Source organism: Thalia democratica, chromosome 3 (genome assembly GCF_965202585.1).
Source record: "Thalia democratica chromosome 3, ktThaDemo2.hap1.1, whole genome shotgun sequence".
Taxonomy (NCBI): domain Eukaryota; kingdom Metazoa; phylum Chordata; class Thaliacea; order Salpida; family Salpidae; genus Thalia; species Thalia democratica.
In genome coordinates, this window is record NC_139167.1 from 62,585,983 (window position 1) to 62,606,982 (window position 21,000).

General features: G+C 26.6%; 2 protein-coding genes across 2 annotated transcripts; both read right to left on the reverse strand.

Moving 5' to 3' along the window:
• Nucleotides 1-449: 449 nt before the first annotated feature.
• Nucleotides 450-5,094, reverse strand: LOC145832477 (uncharacterized). Its single transcript, XM_082939794.1, has 7 exons — nt 5,088-5,094; nt 4,450-5,004; nt 3,376-3,471; nt 3,044-3,118; nt 1,822-1,896; nt 1,457-1,558; nt 450-889 (listed from the first exon to the last, which is right to left on the reverse strand). The coding sequence occupies exons 1-7, from the start codon at nt 5,092-5,094 to the stop codon at nt 450-452; spliced, it is 1,350 nt and encodes a 449-aa protein (XP_082795920.1).
• Nucleotides 5,095-6,023: 929 nt separating this feature from the next.
• Nucleotides 6,024-20,297, reverse strand: LOC145832478 (uncharacterized). Its single transcript, XM_082939795.1, has 6 exons — nt 20,282-20,297; nt 19,967-20,162; nt 11,964-12,052; nt 9,917-10,105; nt 7,366-7,516; nt 6,024-6,114 (listed from the first exon to the last, which is right to left on the reverse strand). Exons 1-6 carry the CDS (start codon nt 20,295-20,297, stop codon nt 6,024-6,026), a joined length of 732 nt encoding a protein of 243 aa, XP_082795921.1.
• Nucleotides 20,298-21,000: the final 703 nt, after the last annotated feature.

Consider the following 21,000-nt stretch of genomic DNA (forward strand, 5'->3'; position numbering starts at 1 on the left):
TACACAACTTATTTAATGTCTCTACATAAAAATATGTAAATATTTTTTCTTAATTTTTTATAAATGAAATAAAAAAATTCAATCAATAGTACAAAAAATACTTTTAAAACTTTTATTTGACCCTATCTAAACTTTTATAGCTTATCTTAATACATAATAAAAAATGTAAACAAAATATAGAAATTAATATAAAATAAATTAGAAATTTTTTGCACTCAAATTCATAAACAAAACTTCTTCATTCTTTAATGAGGCAAGTAAATATAACTCAGCTTATAGAAAAAAACTTATAGAATAAAGCGTCAAGAAGTTATTACTTTCTAAAATTTTCAGTATTTGCAATATCTGGAGCCCAAAAAACAATGGAACTATTCATTACCTAGCATTAAAATTTAAAAAATTGAAATTTGAAAAAATTGGCTAGTATTGAACATTTTCAAATAAAAATCTTAATTCTGATGAGTTTGTATGTGACTCTCGAAACGGTGCTGGGCCCAGAACTTCAACCCGCAAACCTGGCAGGAGTGCTTCGGTTCAGAGTGGTACACCATGTGGTCGAGGAGCAAATGCGAGGTTCGGAACGCTTCGGCGCACACGGCGCATTTGAAGTGCGCGTTTTTGTGCGCCTCCAGCTGCTTCTGCTGGGTGAATTTTTTTCCGCACGCTGTGCAGGTAAAGTGTCTGCCATGTTTGTTTGTTTGTGCAAAAGGGGCATTTTTTTGACCGTAAGTAGCATTTCTACCGACAAAAGGACGTTTGTTTGGGGCGACGTAGGTGTGAAACTTCCATTTGTGAATTTGCAGCTGAAGCTTGTTGTGGAAGTTCCTTTTGCAGTAGTTGCATTGAAAAGATTTCTTCAGGCTTTTTTGAACGGGCAAGACAGCAGGTTCTGAAAACAATGTTATGTTAATTAAAAAACCAGAGATAGAAAACGTTAATTCTAATATGAAACAAAAATAAACATTGTTCTGAAATAAACCTAACATTCTTTAAACTTTTGCAAAATGTTTTTTATGTCATTCAAAGTTTTTATTATGAAAAGTCATTCCATAGTATTGCAGTTTACAAAATGTTTGATAAGTATTATAAACAAATAAAGCTTTCATGTAAAGTCTAATCTTAATTTTAGTAAAAAAAAAAGTTGCTTCGCCCTTAACACGTTTGAAAGGCAAAATGTTTGAAAACAAATAAATTCACAGTAAGCAACGAGGATGTAGCTGTGAACAAGAACTAAACTTTTGTGTTCAAAAACAAGCAAATAAAATAAACTACTGGTAACATGTGCATTTAATAAAAGTTTTAAAAACTATTAGTAAGTCATTAAAAAAAATAATGCTAAATTTTTCACAAGAAATTGTGAGCTTAAGGCAAAAAATGCAACCGAGACTATGAAAAAATATTGTGTTTCACTAATAAGATTTTATTTGTGAAAGAAATATGTATATTTTAAACTTACTAGTACTATGTTCAGTATTCATTTCCAAATTATCTTGAACCTTCAACGGGCTTTTTTCCTCCAATTCGTAATTCTCAACAACAATAACATCACTTTTCCTCGCTGTTATTTTATATTTACACATGAATTAAAACTTTAAATTTAAAAAGTTAAAAACATTTAACAATATTTAATAACTTTTGAATTACTATATTTATACAAACATTTTTAAAATCACTTTCTTTACAACGCTAGTTTGTTATTTAAAGTTTACAACTTTATAGACAAATTTTGATAAGTAAAATGTTATTTTCGTTTTATTATTCAAAACTTGCCCATAAATTTATCTGTTTATTTTTATATAACTACGTGTGAAAATAAATCACTTGTTTTTTGCTGATTCTCCAACACGTTACCCTCCAATATATTTTGATCAGTATTTGCTTGGTTGTTTACAACATCTTAAAATAAATTATTTTTAAATTTAAGGATAACACTAAAACATAATTTATATTTTATTAAACGGTATAATACAGTAAAAACCACAACAACTTCAAAAACAATATCATAAACGTCAAACAAAACCTGTCATTTTTGAAAAGAATACTAAATTTTATAAGCAAAATTTCACTGAGGAATATTTTGCAGGATACTAATTATAAACCGCTCTATTTTCAAGTACAACTTAACTATTATTTACCGACAAACTAAACCATTTGTTTCTTATTTATTTAAAAACGAATGTATTAACTTCAAAAACTGTTAAACTTCAAGATATAAAGTATACTATGTTAAAAATGTTTTGGTAATAGATAATCAGCATAAACGTTGAATACTTTATATATACTTAATAAACTTTTAATTTATTTACTGTAAAATAAACCTTAATGTTTTAAAAGTATCTTTAAGAAGTATTGCATGTAAAGCTAATAATTTAATTTAGTAAACAAGATAACACTCAAGATAACAAGATTAACCGAAATTGTGTTTAAAAATTGTTTGTAAAATAAGAAGATCAACACCTTTAATTTCCAACACAATTTATATATTACAAGTATGTTTTAACTTAAGAGTACAAAGTGTTTATTTTAGTTGTTAGTAATATAAAGTAAGACTTATAACAAAACATGAGTTTAGATCTTAATAGTTTAAGACAAACGGAATCAGCATGGTCGATGAAGGTAAATTAATTTCTATTGTTAGTGCTTGTCTGTCTTATCAGATTAGTATGTTTAAAACTTTGAGCAATGATGTATATTGTAGAATATCTTAGTGCTTTAAATTATATTAAATTTAGATTGCATCCAAATTTAAAAATAAAAGTTTAATTAGTAGTTTCAAAAAAAAAGAATAATTAACTTTTCTTAGTTTCTTATTGTTTCTTATTGTCAGGTTTCCCAAATCACCCTTTTGATAAAAATTTAAAAACAATCGCCATCCTTTATATGGTGAAATCGTGATCAAGTATTTAATCAAGTTTAATAATAATCAAGTTAAATAATAATACAAATATGATTGAAACTAAAAACTTTATAGCTTTTCTTAAAAAAAAAGTCAATTTTTTTAAATGACCAAGTTTATGTTAAGTTTTTTATTTCGTTTACTCACTTGCATTATCAGCCTCTTCAGTCGGTTTGTCATCTTCAATCATGATAACATCACCATCCTTACAACCTTGCACACCTGTTTAAATACATGCTGCTAAGTATAATATTTAAACTGACAAACTTATATTAAAAAAACTATCTACACAAAATTTACAATTTACTACTTTTGTTTGAAAAATATATTTGAAAAATAATTTCTATCTTTTTACTGTAATTACAAAAGTTAACAAATTAAAACTTAATGTTTAATACTATTAAAGTCTCATTATAATAATTTATTGTTTCGTAATTAAACTACTTTGATTTCTATGTGATAAAATAGTATTCACTTACTTGTCTCACTGCTATTAGAAACATTTTCCATCTGGTTGTTTTTATTCACTTCATTATTTTCTAACATGACAACATCAGTATCCTCACTTGTAATATCTGTTATCATAAGTCAGTACGATTGCATTGATAAAAATGTTGGTGACATATTTTTTTACGCTAAATAACTTAGATAAGATAATAATAAAAATATAGTTTACAGATACAATGTTTTTATAATCGAAGAATGGATTTTTAACGAAAGCTTTAAGTATCAAGAAACAATTCTTTAAAATTTGTTCTAAAATTTAACTTTCTTGTGAAAGTTAAATAATCGGTGTTTAAAAAGTTTACAAAATTGATTATAAAAATTTTTAAAGATGACTTATTAAACACCCAAGTAATTATGACGTGCCAAACTTTCAATATCAGTTTTTGAATAGTTACAGAAAATTGAGAATGATTATTTAAAAAAAAGATAAATTTAAAACATTGCTTTTTCAATGATGTTAAATTTTCAAAGTTGACCAAAAATAAACTGAGGAAATATCAACATGTTTTTAGAAAATCAGTAAAACAATTTATTGTAGTTAATATATTATAACAATATTATGTAAAAACGTAAGTTTAAGTTAGCCACACTGCTTTAACTAATTTATTAATCTATAAACATAGTCAGTTCTCTAAAGACTTATATGACATTAATTACTTTAACTTAGTGAAAAGATTAACCTAGTAAAAGTCTCAAAAAATGATTCAAAATATTCTCATCTATCAAAGCATGGTTTCCCTTATTTATTTGAAAAAGCCCCCTTTAAAGAAATTCAAAAGCTATGGTCCCCTCCAAAGATTACTCAAAAAACTACCATTATAAATACCTGAAATCTTTTTTTTTTTTGTTTTTCATTATCAACTACAGATTATTTAGTATAAGTTTCAAATTATGACCTCATGGTCTGTTTACTGCTCACGACCCCCTAAATTTCTGTCATGACCCACTTTAGGAAACCCTGTATTAAAGCATCACAAAACAAAAATTAGAAGTATATTTAATTAAAGTTACCATTCTAAAGAAATGTATTAAGCTCTATCACTCACTTTTAGATGTTGCTTTAGAATTTTCCAAGTCAACTTTTTCTCCACCAATACCACTTTTTCCTTCTATTTCACAAACAGAACGGTCCATTAATAATGACTGAGAACTTTCCTTTTCCTTGTCTTTATCACCTTCACTCTTTCCACTGACATCACCTTTTTCAGCTTCAGTTTTTCCTTTCTTTTTAGACTTTCTTTTCTTTTTGCTCTTCTTACCAAGTCCGATGTGCATAAAGTACCTCTTGTTTTCAAACTTGCTCAGCTTCTTCTTGGCTCCAAATATTTGGTCAACTTTACCTTTTTCGCTTTCTGCTACTTTTTCACCTTCACCATCATCACCAGCCGCTTTGAAGAGCTTCAGTGACGCGATGGCGCTCCTGAACTTCTTCTCGTTCCTTGCTCGCTCGTTCTCTTTGCTCTCGACAACGATCAGCCCACATTTTTCTTTTTCGCAAGCTTCTTTTGTTGCAGATGTTCTATTGAGAGGCGAAGTTACATCAGTGTTTAAATTTTCCTTGCCTTCCTGTGAAGGTTTTTCTTTTTTCTCAGCATTTTTTTCTGTGAGTTTATTGGGCTTAATATTTAAATTTAAACTTTTACACTGCGCATATTTTTTTTATACTATAATTAAAAACAAATACTAGACATTTTAATTTTCTCTTGATAAATTATACTATCAAACACAGAAGCGATTTTTATTTAACCATTATTATTTCAAAAACTACCACATTATAGATAGAATTGGTATATTTTGATTGATCATGTTGTTATAATATATTTAGAGTAATTGAAATATCTTAAACAATTTGTCTTAATGTAAGCTTTCATTTAAGACTTAAAATAGAAGTCTATGACAAATAAAATGTCTACTTAATAGACTTTATTACTATTTTAGTCAGAAAAGAAGAAAAGTCAGAAAAGGGTTTTTGAGGATCAAAAATGTTTTTGGGGTGCAATTCCTAAAAAAATTTTATTGCTTTAAAATATTTTCAATAAAACCAAAACACTTCCGAATTCAACCAGTACTTGGGTGTTGCAGCAAACATCACCCAAGTAATCCCCACCTCTAGTGTTAACAAAGTTTTTTATATTTCCTTTGTTTCAAAACATTAACTACATAGTTTACCAAATATAAATAGTAATTTCTACTAAATTTATTTAACGTTTAAGAGTTGATAACTTTTGTATCACATAATAATAGAGCTGTAAATAGTAAACTGTACCTTAAATAGAAACTCACAAACCACATATTGAAAATTGTATACTCTTTCTTTACATTTTTTTTTAATAAATAGTAGTTTTTGACAAAAATTTTTGAGAAGTGTAAGTTTGAAATTTAATACAACATTAAATTTTAATCAAATAGCCTATATGGTTAAAGATCAAGTACTAGCATGTATACAGCTTTTAAAATTTGTCAAACTTTTTGATAACTTATCTTATATATAAACAATTTATAAAACGAATTAAAAAGGATACTTGTGAATATTCAAAATTAATTATATTGAGTAATAAATGTTAAGAAGCTAAAAAAAATAATAGTAAAGCAATTAAAAAACAATACAGCTATTCTACCATTAATAGTTTTTACCTTCTGAGTCAGACACGACTAAGTCCATAAGAATACTACCGCTTGAATTAACTTTTTCATCTTGTTCTTCCACGACACTGTAGTTTATTAAATAGTTGAACATAATCAAAAGTTTTGTTTGTGACAAATATACTAACGGCTTACTAATTGTAATACTGTTTGCTTATTTATTTAGAGTTTTACACCACTTAAATTTCAATTAAAAATAGATATAAAACTAGTTTTATTGAGGTTATTTTATTAACTTTACTGCATATAAAAATCTATCTAGAAAAACATGAAAAGTATTAGTTTGGTTCGAATTTAGGCTATTTAAAAATACAGATAGTTTATAAGCTTGATAAAAAAAATCAGACTTTACAAAAAAATATAATGAAGGGATCAGTTAAGAACTTTATTACATGTTGATACAATTTTAAAGATCTTCAACTTGGCTGACAGTTGCTTTTTACCGCTTTTTGTGACGAAAATTAGTTTTGAAAATACAAGGAAATAAGCTCGGAGAGTTAAATATGCCCTCATGGAAGAGCAACGTTAAAAAGGCTAAACAACAAGACTATTTCATTAGAAGATACCTTCTCATACGGTTTTCAAGCAATAATTCTCAAGCTTTAGAAATATAATCTTAACTTAATAATAATCATGCTGTTTGAAAACTTTGACTAATGTTTTTTATTTCTTAAAAAAATATTAATAAAAATTTTAACTTTTTTCTTTCTTCGGTTATAAAACTTTTGATTACAGCCAAGGAATATTTCATAAAAAAATTAATTCATTAGCTTAAACAATAAACGATAAGATAGATTTAAAGTGAATGTTTTGGCTTTTTAGTAAATTAATCATAAAACATTGTAGTCCACACATTTGTATAAATTTTATAAAAAGTGACTTAAAATTTGTTCTTAAAGCTTAATATAAAAGCCATGAAAGTTTTCGTAAAAAAATTTCCTTACTCCTCCTATGATCTTTTTTGATGTAAAAATTATGAATTCAAAACAAAACACCAATAAGAACATTAAATAAATTTACTTTTTACAATTTCTAGTTTGCAAATTTATATCTCAGTTACATTATGATAACCAGGCTTTAAAAATTTAAAAGCACTTCAAAAGTATAACTATTCAGAACGAGTTCCACAAAATGTTTATAAATTGAAAAGACCAACTAAACTGAAAACTTTCTACAAAAATCCTTTTTTTTTTTAAACTTCAAACAATTTTGAAAATAAAAACTAATTCTACATAGTGGTTTAACTAATGAAAATAGTTTTAGCTATGATTGTACAATTAAAAAAACATGTACTAATTTTTTAGTAACTAAAAACCTACTTGCTCTTCAAAGCAATATCCTCATCTTGCTTTTCCGTGTTTTGATCAATATTTTGTTTTGTTGGATATGAGTTCTTTCTTTCTTTTAAGTACTCATCAATATCTTCTACGTTTTGAAATTTTATTATTCTTTTATTCAACTTTCTTTTGTCTGTGTTTAAAAACATTTTGAATTTAATTATATGTTAAAAGTTACAAGTGTTAACTGTAAAAACATTGCCGGAGAATAAATGTCTTCTTCTTGTTTGCGTGCGTTTAATAGTTGATGATACAACATACGAAGAACTAGCGTTCTCCCAACCAATGGAAACGCATAGCACAGGAAGGTTTGTGTTTGAAAAAATTAAAAAATATTTTGAAGTAAACAAACAACCTTCAAACATCTTATAGGCATTGCAACAGATGGTGCTCCATCTATGATAGAAAAGTATCGTGGACTAATCACGTATTTTAAAGAGTTAAACCTTAAAATGATAGCTACTTATTGCGTTATACATCGCCAACATATAGTTGCAAAAAACCTGAGCGTACATTTAAATAACTCATTAAACTTAGTGATTAAAGCTGTCAACAAAATAAAAAGGCAATCCTTACAAAGTCGTTTGTTTAAAATGCTGTGCAATGAAAATGATGAGGTTTTTAATGATTTGATAATGCATACAGAAATGAGATGGTTATCAAAAGGAAACAGTCTAGAAAGGTTTTTGGCGGTTGTTAATTTAGTTATTGATTTTTTTTTAAATTATAGTGTATTGCCAGACAATCTTGTTGAAAGAAAAATAGATATTGCTTATATGTCTGACTTATATGGTAAGTTCAACAGTCTGAACAAAACTTTACAAGGTAAAAATTTGAATCTGGTGAAAGTCAAGAGTAAGGTTACCAGTTTTAGACTTAAACGGTATGAACGAAATTTCAAAAACAATCAGTTTCTGCAAGTTTGGACAACTTAAAACTTCAAATAAATGAAAGTGAAGTAGAAGTATTTTCATCTCATCTTGAAACGGCTTAAAGGTGATATTGATAAACGGTTTAATGACGTTTTTCAACTAAACGTCCCAAAGTAGATTATTGATCCCTTCGAAGCAGATCTTTTTGAAGTAAACGTTGATTTACAGAAATATTACTCTGACTTACAAACTGACCTTAAACTTGAAGTAAACTCTTTGAAGAACGATACGAAAGCTTATGGATTCAACAAAAACTAAAGCAAAAGTATCGCATAATTTGGGAGGAAATTAGATTGTTGTTTATAGGTTTTCCTTCTAGTTATGTTGTTGAGAAAGCTTTCAGTTCAATTATCAACATCTTAAGCAAAATATCTAATCTAGATGTTTGCAAATAAGGTGACTTAGGTCTTTATTTGACTGATTTAGAACCAGATATAGAAAAAACTTGCAAGCAGTCATGAAGCTTATCCTTCATATTAGATTAGACTTCAGTAGCAGACATTACTTTCTGTAAGTTTTTCCTATTTTAAAAGAAAAATGCCCTTTAAACAATAACTGCCTATCTAAAAAAAGATTCTACCGAGCTACTGTAAAAAAAAAAACAATATAACAAAATGTTATGTGGGTTCAACAAGCACAACATTTAAAAACAAAAAAAGCAACCATAAGACAAGATTTAACAACAAACTAAAAAAAAAAACACAATACCGAATTATTGAACTATATATGGGAGTTAAAAGACGCAAACAAAGACTATAATTTAAAATGGAAATACTCTGCAGAACTAAAACAAAACCGAAAAACATGCCATTTATGTAGCCTAAAAAAGTGAAAAATCTAAAAAATTAAAAAAGAGTTATCATTAAATATGTAAAAGAAATGAAAGGCAGCAACCCTGTCTTCACAATCAAAACATTTATTTTTGAAGAACTAAAAATACTAATCAATAACAAAAATAGCAACAAAATAAAAGCAAAAACAAGAACAAACAAAGCAAAAAATCAGTTAACTTGCACATAAGTTGTTTTTAAGATAAGCTAACTAAAATTATTCAATTTTATTTGAAATATCATAATGTGTTTTTTATGTGATTCTTTAAAAATGTTGCTATGTGCCTTATATTGTTCTGATGAAACGTGTTAAACGTTGAAACTTAGTAAACAAAACCAAAATTAGTTGTTTTTTTGTATTATGAATAAAAAATTGCTTATATAATATTTTTTAACCTTTAAAGTAAAAACCAATGTTAACTTTTATTTAAAATTTTTTTAAACCAACTATAGCCTTAAAAACATATTAATTAATCTAAAGAATAGTAGCATTTAAATTATTCTAAAAAAAGTTATACACTAAGATAGTAAACTTTCTGGAGTTCTTCCATAAAAAAAAACCAATACTGTACTGTACTAATATAATTAGCCAAATCAAAAGTGTCAAGTTATGTAAATTAAATTAAAAATGTTGTTGTATATTTATCATTTCTAGATCAGTTGCTACAATTGCACTGAAAAAAATATAACTTTTTAATTTATTCGACCAGTTAATAAACTACTCAATCTGATTTAGTTACAGATGTATAATTCTAAAAATTGAAAACTTACTTCTTCTAACTTTTTTTGCAACACCATCATCAAAATCTAGCTTTTCACCATCTGCAGACAATTTTGTTTTCTTGGCCGGCGTTTCTTCTCGCTTGTCTTTCATGTCTTTGATGGTGTTCAGCGACTTTAATATGTTGCTGAAGTCAACCAAGCTTTTACTCAAACTATCACTTTGGTCCCAAGTTGAATCTGGTGTAAATTAAAAACTTTAATAACACTTTAATTTTATTTGTTGATTCAAATCTTTGTTTAAACAGTTTACCTTACAGATTATAATTCAAATAAGCAACACTAATGCTAAATAAAATATATAATAGTTATATATTTATACTACCTTAGTTTACAATATAATCATTAGCAACAATAAAATATTTTTCTGCCTATTTCAACACCCTTACACTGTATGAAACTCCAAATATAAAATATTTTTTTGAAAGCATGTCAGGGTTAGCTAAAACTTTTTGTATTTAAAAATTGAAATTTGTGTTAGCCTACTTAAATTTAAAATCCATTTTTAACTATTAATTTTTTAAACCTTACATTATATTTTTTTCAATTTAAAACTTATTATTTACCACTAATACCACAACAGACTTTTATTTGACTAAACTGATAAAGACTTACAAAAAAATACTACTATATCTATTTAAACTACATAAAGTTTAGAACTGTAAACAAAATAAGATGTATTGTTAAAAGGCGTTAAACCCTGGAGACCCTGATAAGCTAAGCTTATCCGAATATATACCACAGATGTTTTTGTGTCAATACTTTATTCCGACTAACGGCGTTTCACTGCTCTCAAATAAGTTTAAGAACAGATCTACGGTGTCTATAAAATAGTAACACACATTAGAAAAAATTTTATTTATAATCATAATATTAATTTATATATATTTATGTATAGTCTATTTAAATGAAAGTTAAATTAACTTGTGCAGAAGTGTTACGCCATAATAAATTTAAAAAATTAATAAATAATTTATGCAGCTTAAAAACTTAAAAACTATAATTGCAGCAGAAGATAAAGACCTACTTCTGAACAAGCTGCAAGATTTATCGAATATTTGTTACCACAACCGCAATTCTACTTTAAATAACTCTGTATACTTATGCACTTATTTATTTCACAACATTCAAATTTACAATCACAAACACTTACAAACTTAATACTTCATGTTTTTAAGCTGCATAAATTATTGATTAATTTGTTTAATTTATAATGACGTAACATTTCTACACAACTTAATCTATTTTTCATTTTTAAAAAATTGCCTATTCTTAGAGCTTTTTTGAGGTTAGTGTATGCTTTTATTAAATTTGTATTTTTTGTAGACAGTTTTATATTTTTATGTTTTTAACCAAACTTTGTTTTTAAATCATAAAGTTCGTTTATAATTACTACTCACTTAAACACTATACATAATTATACATGCTTTTTTTCTAATGTGTGTTAATATTTTATAGACTCCGTAGATCTGTTCTTAAAATTATTTGAGAGCAGTGAAACGCTGTTAGTCGGAATAAAGTTTAGACACAAAAACATCTGTGGAACTAAAACAATAGTTTTTTTTTGTTATAAATTTTTTATTTTGTTAATTTAAAAAAAAAATCCCTCCGAAAGAATTTTCTAAATATTGCAAGGAACATTTTCAGAAAATTTGAGGTAGTTATCTCAAAAAACGTAGGAGGAGATAGACTGTTAGTGATTTCTAATATAAAAGTTTGCACCTCCCATAAGGAACCTATTGTAGCCTCCGACTTTGACCGGCTGTGTCTCAAAAACTATTTTGATGTTTTTAAATCTGTAAAAAGTTTCTTTTAGCTTAGTCAAAACTATATAAAATAAGATCAACTTGTGAAAAAAGTATTTAATTCCCCCCTATGCCCATAATATTTTACGAAGTACTTATTTATGCAACCAGAAAAAACTTTATATTTTTGTAAGTATCATACTTACCAATCGAAATAATTAAATTGGAACTTAATTAAGACACTCTGTAACATCTACAACAGATTTAGGCAATCCTTAAAAAAAATTACATACTTTCATATACAACTTCTTTTCGGTCACTTATAGGTTGCAAAATATCATCATCATTTTGTGTTAAATCAACCATTGAACTTGACTTGTCTCTAGAAAATATATATTATAACCAAATCATATGTTTTCTAAATTAGTTCTCTATTAATCAGTATTTAAAAAAATTAACAATAACTTAGAAACTGTATTATGCATTATCTAAATAAAATCAATAATTAATTTATAGGACTGCCAAGTTCTGAAACTAAATTTGAAAAATATCCAAAAAGTTTAGTAATACAGAAATTAGCACGAGAGGTTTTTGAAGAAGTAAATTACAACTTCCCTAAACTTTGCTCAAAATAATGAACATAAAAAGATTTAGAAAAGTTAGTTTCAAATATATAAAACTGCATGAACGATCAGAAATTTTGTCATTGGTTTTTAATAGCTTAATCTACATACAAATAGGGTAATCTAGTAGGAATAAATTGGAAATTTTAATCTGTGTAGTTTTTATCAGAAGAAATAAAGAGCTTTTTTTAGTTACTTGATGTTTTAAAAGTAGTAGCACTTTTATTCCACTAGATTTATATGAGACTTTATATTTGAAAAAAAAAACACATACAATAATAAACAAAACTTATTTAAAAAATGAAATTTATACAATGGCTTGCCATTTACAATAATTTTTTGTATAATCACATCTTAACCAATAAAAAGAAACATATAAGCGAATAAAAAAGTGTAGAAACATATAAGCGAATTTATAGTAAAAAAGTGATGGTAAAGTTTCGTTTTTGTTATCATTGCAAATGACTACCAAAATTAAATTTAAAAATGTTAAGAAATGTTGTTAAATGAATTAATGAAGTAATGTCTTACTTAATGGTGACCACCAACTTTACTCTGAAACATAATTAATACAAATACGTTTTATTATTTTCACACACTGTGTTTATTACTTTTTTTCCATATAAATTTCAATCTGAAAACTATATATAGCTAGTAATAACTTAATAAATTTCTAAGTATTTAAATATATTAAAGTAAATCAGTTATTAAGGCCATAGGAGGGTTTGCCATGTTTATTACAAATTGATTTTATTTTATAAGAGTTTTTACTGAGCTTCAAGTTTCTTTTTACCGTTTTGAAAAATTTCAATTACTTTTTGAGATATGCTTCGTCAAAGTCGGGCCACATAATAGGTACCCTATGGAAAGGGAAAACTAAAACACAAAAAAAGACTATTTCATTTAAAATCTATCGCTTTCTACATTTTTCAAGCAATCTTCTTCAAACTTTCACAGTCTAATCTTTATACATTAACAAAAAAATTTTACTTTGGACTTTAAAAAATTGTACGTAAAAATACCTAATTTTTTTAAGACTTTTTGTTGATATAAACTTTTTATTTTTTTAAATTATCAAAATTCATAAGTAACATTTTTATCTTATAAGATAAAGAATGTTTCCTAAAAACCTGAAGAAGATTGCTTGAAAAATGAAGGAGGAGAAATATTTTTAGTGATTTTAAAAACTTCTTAAAAAATTGACCCCAAAAATTTGAGGTCCATAAGTTTGTATTGGAAACTTTTTTACAAAAAATAAAATTTCTCAATACCTAAATGATGAATTTGAATTCTATAAAAACTGGCTTGTAGTTTAAAAGCTTTCATATAAAAGCCAAAGTTATTTTTTGTAAAAAAAAGTGTTGGAACCCCCCTATGGCCTTAAACACCATTTGCAACTTAATATAAGTAAGCAAAAATTACTTTTTCTTTTGTTTTTTTGACACAAACTTTTTGAGTATACAATATAAATATAACCTTATTAAGTAAAGAGTTGTATTTAAGATATTATAATATAAACAAGAAAATAATAAAAATAAACAACAATAACTTCAACCACAATAAAATTAAAATACGATATTAAAAAAAGTGTTACTAATAAGACCATTTGATGCAATTTGAGCTTTAATGTTTGATGCAATTTGAGTGTTTAATAGACACTATTTAACTAAGTTTCAGTTATTTGAATAGTATTTATTTTAGGCTGTTGTAATGATATTAACATTTAATTTTCTTATTTTAAAGCGTGTGAATAAATACGGAATTTTCTGTAACAATAATATTAATGATATGCTTTCTCAAAACAAATATACCAATTCCCAAAACAACTCAAGGGAGTTAATTTCATTCCGACGCGTATATATCGGCGTTTTGTCTTTCAAATACGCGTTAAAGTTAGTTGCAAAGTTATTACGCGGTACGATCAAGTAACGTTTTACTTCAATTATTGAGAATCAAGAAAACGTCTACATAGCGGAGTTGATGTTAGTATTTATGTAACTTTACGATTGTTGATACTTTTAATAGATTTTATTTGTGTCGTTATTTAATAGTTTCTTTCTTCAGAACTAAGAATTATTATTGAAAATAAAGTAAATTGCATTTATTCAAAGTGTGTTTTATTCATAACTTAGGAAATAGTTTTGTAACTTATACTGTTAGTATATTATTTACTTCTCGTAAGTATAGCAGTTAGTAAGTTACTGGAGACCACGTAGTTAAGACAAAAACATAAACATCATTAAAATAACCAATTTGGTTTAAGTGGAAACCACGCAGTGTCTTTTAAGAACCTTGAATCTTCTGGTTACAAATCTTTAAGCAGTCAACAGAATAAATGCACACAAACAACAATGACGATATCAATCTTAATAATTCTCATCAAGCAGAGATGATGAATGATAATGCTGAATTTTATCCGTCAAACAGCATTCAACAACAATTTAGAAAATCAAGCGAAGTTAAGCAGCTAACAAATGAAGAAGAGTTAAGAGTTTTGCAAATGCAAATAAAAAAGTTAAATAATAGATTAAAGCAGTCTAGATCACCACATTACGAACGTGCGATGCTAGAAAAACGCGAACCTTTTTACGATGATTACGAAAAAAGTAATCAAAATAATTTAAACATTTTTAGCAACACATTTAAGGCGCAAAGACTAAGTAAAAAGTTTAAAAGGTTAGACTTTGTAAGAAACCCTCGTGATATTATTAGTTTTTTCGAGGAGGAAATGTTAAATGAAAATATTTCTAGTAATACAGAAAAGTATAAATTTTTAACTGGGTTTTGGCCGAGAGAAGAGTTGTCAGACTATTATAAAATGACAGAACGAGGTGAAAGAAATTACAGTTCTTTAAGAAACTTTTTTATTAATAGGGACAATCAGTTAGCTGAAATTTTAGATAAAATTCCAATTTGGAATGAGTGTACAAACTTTAATAAAATATTTGCTACAGCCGTAAGTTGGGCCAAATGTCGAGAACAGGACAGAATTAAGTTTTTTTCTTGCATACTTAATGCCCTTTTCGATCAAAGATAAGATTAGGGAACATTTTGATAAAAGCTTAGAACTTTTTAAAAGAAAAGGACAAGCCATATGGAATGCTTATAAAGAAAACGCATTAGTACCTAAGCAAGTTAATTACAAAAACACTATAGCAGTTGGAGTAACTGGTCAAGTAGTATGGTTTAATGTTCGCAAAGGTTACGGTTTTATTAAACGTGATGATCGGAACAGCGATATAATTGTTCATTCTACAGCTATCATCAAAAACAACCCTAACAAATTATTAAGGTCTCTTGCACAAGGAGAAAAAGTCCAGTTTGATATTGTTGTAGGTAAAAATAACATGTCAGAAGCCGCAAACGTGACAGGTCCTAATGGTAAAACAGTTCAAGGGTCTAAGTATGCTGTAGATAAAAATTCAAACTACAATCAAAAACTTCAACAAAAAATATTTAACGCAAACCATCATTCTCGTAACCTCCAACAGCAGAAAATAAAAGCTAGTAGAGCTTATAAGCAAGCTTTTGCTTTTAAAGCAAAACAAGGTAAACTTACCAAAGAAAAACATCAGAAACAACAGCAGAAAAATATCAGTTACAATAAAAAGTATGATAGCAAGCCAAAATATCAAGTGCCAACAGTGAAGCTTAAAAGTTATAAACAAGACTCAGGCTATTACAACTCTTCAAAAACAAAATCACAAACTAGCGTATCAAGCAACATATTAGCTAAAGAGAAAAACAATTTGGCAGTACTTAATTCCTTTGACAAAAAAGAAATTATAACACAGAATAAAAAAGAGTCAGAATTACTAATAGCAGGTCTAAAACTTTTAACATTTATCATAAAGCCTTTTGAAGATAAAATATAAGTATTTTCACAAAACTAACGAAACGGATTTTGATAAAGGTAAAAAATTGTAATTTTTTATTAACATGAACATCTATTTTAATATTTTTTAAACTCAGGTAATTTTTTTAAGAAGTTAAAATGAAAGAAACTATTAAGTGTATTTATTTTGTATTCTTTTCTAAACAATTTCTGAATTGTAAAGTTTATTGCTTTTTTACGTTTAATGATGTGTTATGAAGTTTTTTATATTATAAATTACAGTTTAGCAATTGAACTATTAATTAAAAGCTATCAAATAGCAATTATAAAATAGAAAAGTTTCATATGCCTATTTTTTGCATTAAAATTTTAGTAACTACATTTTTCTCTAACTTTAAAACAAAATTAAATTACCAGACTTTTTGCTCGTAAAATAATCAAGTTCAAGTTTAAAGCTTTAAAATTCAACTCGTGATAAACTTTTCCTATAAATTTTGAATTTAAAAGTACTTTCAACTCCCATTTAGTTTTGACTGTTAACGATCGAAAAAAAGCACTCGCTAAATTTTACTCTTTATAAACTTCTACAATGCATAAGTTTTGTGTCACTTTATAAAGAAATACTTTATACTTGAATCCTATAAAAGTTTGTGCATGAAAATAGTACTTATTGTTTTGTAAAATACTTTAAAGAAAATGTTTTCTGTTTTGTTTATTAAAGTTTTCGAGTTAAATATTAAGAACATATGTTTTTCTAAGTTAAAAACAAAATTAAAATGTTTCATGTGTTTTAAAATATTAATTTTCTATTTAATGCACCTTTAAATGCTTAAAATGTTTTGTTTTGTATAAAATAATAGGTTTAAACGTAAATACTGACAGTTTCGTTATTGTCTTGTGGCATAATAACATAGTAGTTTTTACTAAACTTTCTTGAAAGAATATCTCAACTTTTTTTTTTGAACCGCGTATTTTTGAAATGAATACTACATTGATGGACAATGAAAAGATGAATTTTTTCTATGTCAACAAGTGACTTCGATGAATTTTTGAATTTGAAGTTTAGAGAAGAACAAGCGAATTAAAACAGTTCGTTCCTGCTAAAAAAACCACCGTTGAAGAAGAAACCGGAAGAGGAATGCCGGAATAGAAAAAGCCCGAGGACAACAAGCCCAAGAACCCCGAGGAAAAGAAGCCAACTAAATGACTATCATTTTTACTTTGTCCTTATGTGGTGTTTTATCTTAGTTTTTGTAAATTATGTAGTTTTTGAGATAATAAGTAATAGTTTCTTTTTCTTACTTTTTTTAACCCAAACTTTTAATATCGATAAAAATGTTTAAAGTTAAGTAGGATTTTAAGGATTTAGATTATTTAAAATTAGGCTTTAAACACTAATTTAAAAGATAAAAACGAAATAGTGTAATGATATTAACATTTAATTTTCTTATTTTAAAGCGTGTGAATAAATACGGAATTTTCTGTAACAATAATATTAATGATATGCTTTCTCAAAACAAATATACCAATTCCCAAAACAACTCAAGGGAGTTAATTTCATTCCGACGCGTATATATCGGCGTTTAGTCTTTCAAATACGCGTTAAAGTTAGTTGCAAAGTTATTACGCGGTACGATCAAGTAACGTTTTACTTCAATTATTGAGAATCAAGAAAACGTCTACATAGCGGAGTTGATGTTAGTATTTATGTAACTTTACGATTGTTGATACTTTTAATAGATTTTATTTGTGTCGTTATTTAATAGTTTCTTTCTTCAGAACTAAGAATTATTATTGAAAATAAAGTAAATTGCATTTATTCAAAGTGTGTTTTATTCATAACTTAGGAAATAGTTTTGTAACTTATACTGTTAGTATATTATTTACTTCTCGTAAGTATAGCAGTTAGTAAGTTACTGGAGACCACGTAGTTAAGACAAAAACATAAACATCATTAAAATAACCCATTTGGTTAAACTGTAAACTTCACTCTGCTTGCATCGTTTTGAAATTATATAATTTTGTACAATAATTTTTGAGTTTATTTCATTATTTTCACAACGGTCTGCAATTCTACAAAAAACTTGATAACTCTCCTGTGTGGTTTTTCAAAGATTTCAAACCATGTTTAGATTGATACAAACAGCACAACTGATCACTTAACTAATTTCACACACCGCTAAAACTGTAACACTTGTAACAGTTTTAAAACTATACAGTATTGAATCATTACTAATCAAAGAACAGAAACCTAAGCTAAATAGTGTTTAACAACAATCAAATTGCATCACCAGTAAAGCAATATTATTAGGGTGATAGGGCATAGAAAACCTTTTTTTTTCACACAAGTAACTAAACTCACATTTACTTTAAAACTTTGTTAAAAATCAAAGTAATTTTTGAAATGCATGTGATCAAAGTTAATAAGTTTAATAGGTTTATTAAACTGGTGGGGCATATTAAAAATGCAAAAATAGACTACTTCACTGAAATTCTATTTTATTTGGTCTTTGATTTAAATACCTTAAATTTTCAGGAACTTTTCCATACTACAAAATGGAAATATATAATAATTTTGTTAATGTGAAATCATATGTAATTTAATATTTATAGCTTTGACTTGAAAGGGACATAAAACTTATGTCAGAAAATTTTTTAAAGAAATTGAGTAACTTCTGATTATTTTTTTAAACCTTCCAACAATAAAAAATGTTATGCCTACAAAACTGGGTAGGTCTATTCATTAAGCATCTCCAAATAACAATTAAAGACATAGGTGATAGGCATAGGGGGCATAGTAGGCATAGTGGGGGGGGGGGAGGTAAACACCTTTTTTTGGTTTTTGATCTTATTTTATATAATTTTTACTAAGCTACAAAATGCTTTCTACATGTTTTAAAAATTCAAAAAATTTTTTTAGATATAGCCAGTCAAAGTCAGAGGCACGATAGGTTCCTTATGGGAGGCGGAAACTAAAACGGCAAAAATAGACTATTTTACTAAAAATCTATCTTCTCCTACGTTTTTTGAGATAACTACCTCAAATTTTCAGGAAATGTTCCTTGATATATTTAGAAAATTCTGTCGGAAGAAATTTTTAGAAAATTAAAAAATAAAAATTTTATATAAAAGATAAACAAAAAAAAACAGTTTTTTTCTAGTTTTTTTGTTATAAAACATTTATTTTTTAATTTTGTTAAATTCTGTTCCGATAGAATTTTTTAAATATTGCAAGGAATATTTCTTGAAAATTTGAGGTAGTTATCTCGTAGGAGGAAAGTGAAACGTAGGAGGAGATAGACTTTTAGTGATTTCTAATATAATAGTTTGCGCCTCCCATAAGGAACCTATTATTGCCCCCGACTTTGACCGGCTATCTCAAAATTTATTTTGAATTTTATAAATCTGTAAAAAGTATCTTGTAGCTTAGTAAAAACTATATATAATAAGATCAAAAACCAAAAAAGGGTGTTTACCCCCCCCCCCCCTATGCCCTTAACTTGATTAAATAATGTGTCTCTAGTAAGTTTTTAAAACTTCAAGGGTTCATAAAAATACTTTTCGATTTATAAAATCAAAATAAACTTTCATATGATTTACTAAAATTAAAGGTACTTAAAATTTTTCTTAATGTAATTCTTAATTTTTGTCCAATTAAATTAAACTTTTCCAAATACCTTTTTAAAAAGTTCTTTATAGATAGTGTACAAATTATAGTCATAATAATTTAGTAAGAAAAAAAAGTTAGAGTACTAATAAAATATAGGAATTAATAAATAATTAGATAAAACTAGCATATCAAGAAAAAAGACCAAATATAAAATCACTTTTAGCTTACTCTATTTGTTGAGACTGAGAATTTTCCTCCAAAGACTTAACTTTTTTAGATAGTTCAGAATTCTCATTTAGCAGTTCCATATTCTCATCAAGCAGACTTTTGTTAAACTCTTTTAAATGATCCACTTGATTTTTAAGCAATGCGTTTTCACCCATTTGATCTTCAAAAATTTCGATCAGTTCATTCTTGGTGAAACCTTTTAAAAAATTAACAAATCAATTTATTATAAAATGTTAAAATAAATAACACTATTTGTATACTTTGACTGTGCATTTTTATAGTAGAGATATTATTTAACTTTTAATAAAGTCTTACCTGTGTAATCCTTCATTTATTTTCAACAGGTTAGTTTGCAATTTTGAACAATCCAAATTCACTTTTTTAGAAAAAATACTCTGTTTGCTAAGCAATAAAAAGTAAATTTAGTTGTTTTAACATAAAATTTATTATAAAAGTAATTTTGTTTATAACTAATACTCTACCTTTGAAGACCGTCAATCTTTATGTTTATGTATTAAGTTAAGTAAACACTAGTTTGAGTTATTACAAACTATTTACAAATTTAGAACAGTTTAAAGACAAAACTATATGAAATTTATTTTGATAAAAAAAACCTACACTGCTTTTCACAGAAACAAAACTAGGCTAATATTTCTAAATTGTAACTTTGAAAATATTTATATTACATATTATTAAGAGAGGAATACAAACTATCAAACATTGAAGTGCAAAAGTTGTAGAAAACTACTTTAGCCAATATGTATATGACTCAGATCAATTGGTTTGCTCTGTTTCAAAATAATTTTGTTTGTGTGCTAGTTTGTTTTAGTGAGAAATAAAAATATTGATGGTATAAATACAAGTTTGAAATTAGAGTACAGTTTTGGTTGCACTGATAACGCTGTTGCTTAACACAAGCTGTCAAATATTATTATAGGATTTCAATGTTTTTTTAATGACCATGGGTTTATAACATTTGTTGTTTATTGAACTGTAAACGAAAAGCACTAAAAAGTGATAAAAAGGTATAAGGA

What these genes read in the sequence shown, in the direction of transcription:
- LOC145832478 (XM_082939795.1), bottom strand. An exon ending in TCTCAGTCTCAACAAATAGA is followed by an intron (nt 12,053 to 19,966) that starts GTAAGCTAAAAG and finishes TATATTTTCTAG; the next exon opens with AGACAAGTCAAGTTCAATGG. An exon ending in AAAAGAAGTTGTATATGAAA is followed by an intron (nt 10,106 to 11,963) that starts GTATGTAATTTT and finishes AATTTACACCAG; the next exon opens with ATTCAACTTGGGACCAAAGT.
- LOC145832477 (XM_082939794.1), bottom strand. An exon ending in TGAAGAGGCTGATAATGCAA is followed by an intron (nt 1,897 to 3,043) that starts GTGAGTAAACGA and finishes ATTTATTTTAAG; the next exon opens with ATGTTGTAAACAACCAAGCA. An exon ending in GAATACTGAACATAGTACTA is followed by an intron (nt 890 to 1,456) that starts GTAAGTTTAAAA and finishes CATTGTTTTCAG; the next exon opens with AACCTGCTGTCTTGCCCGTT.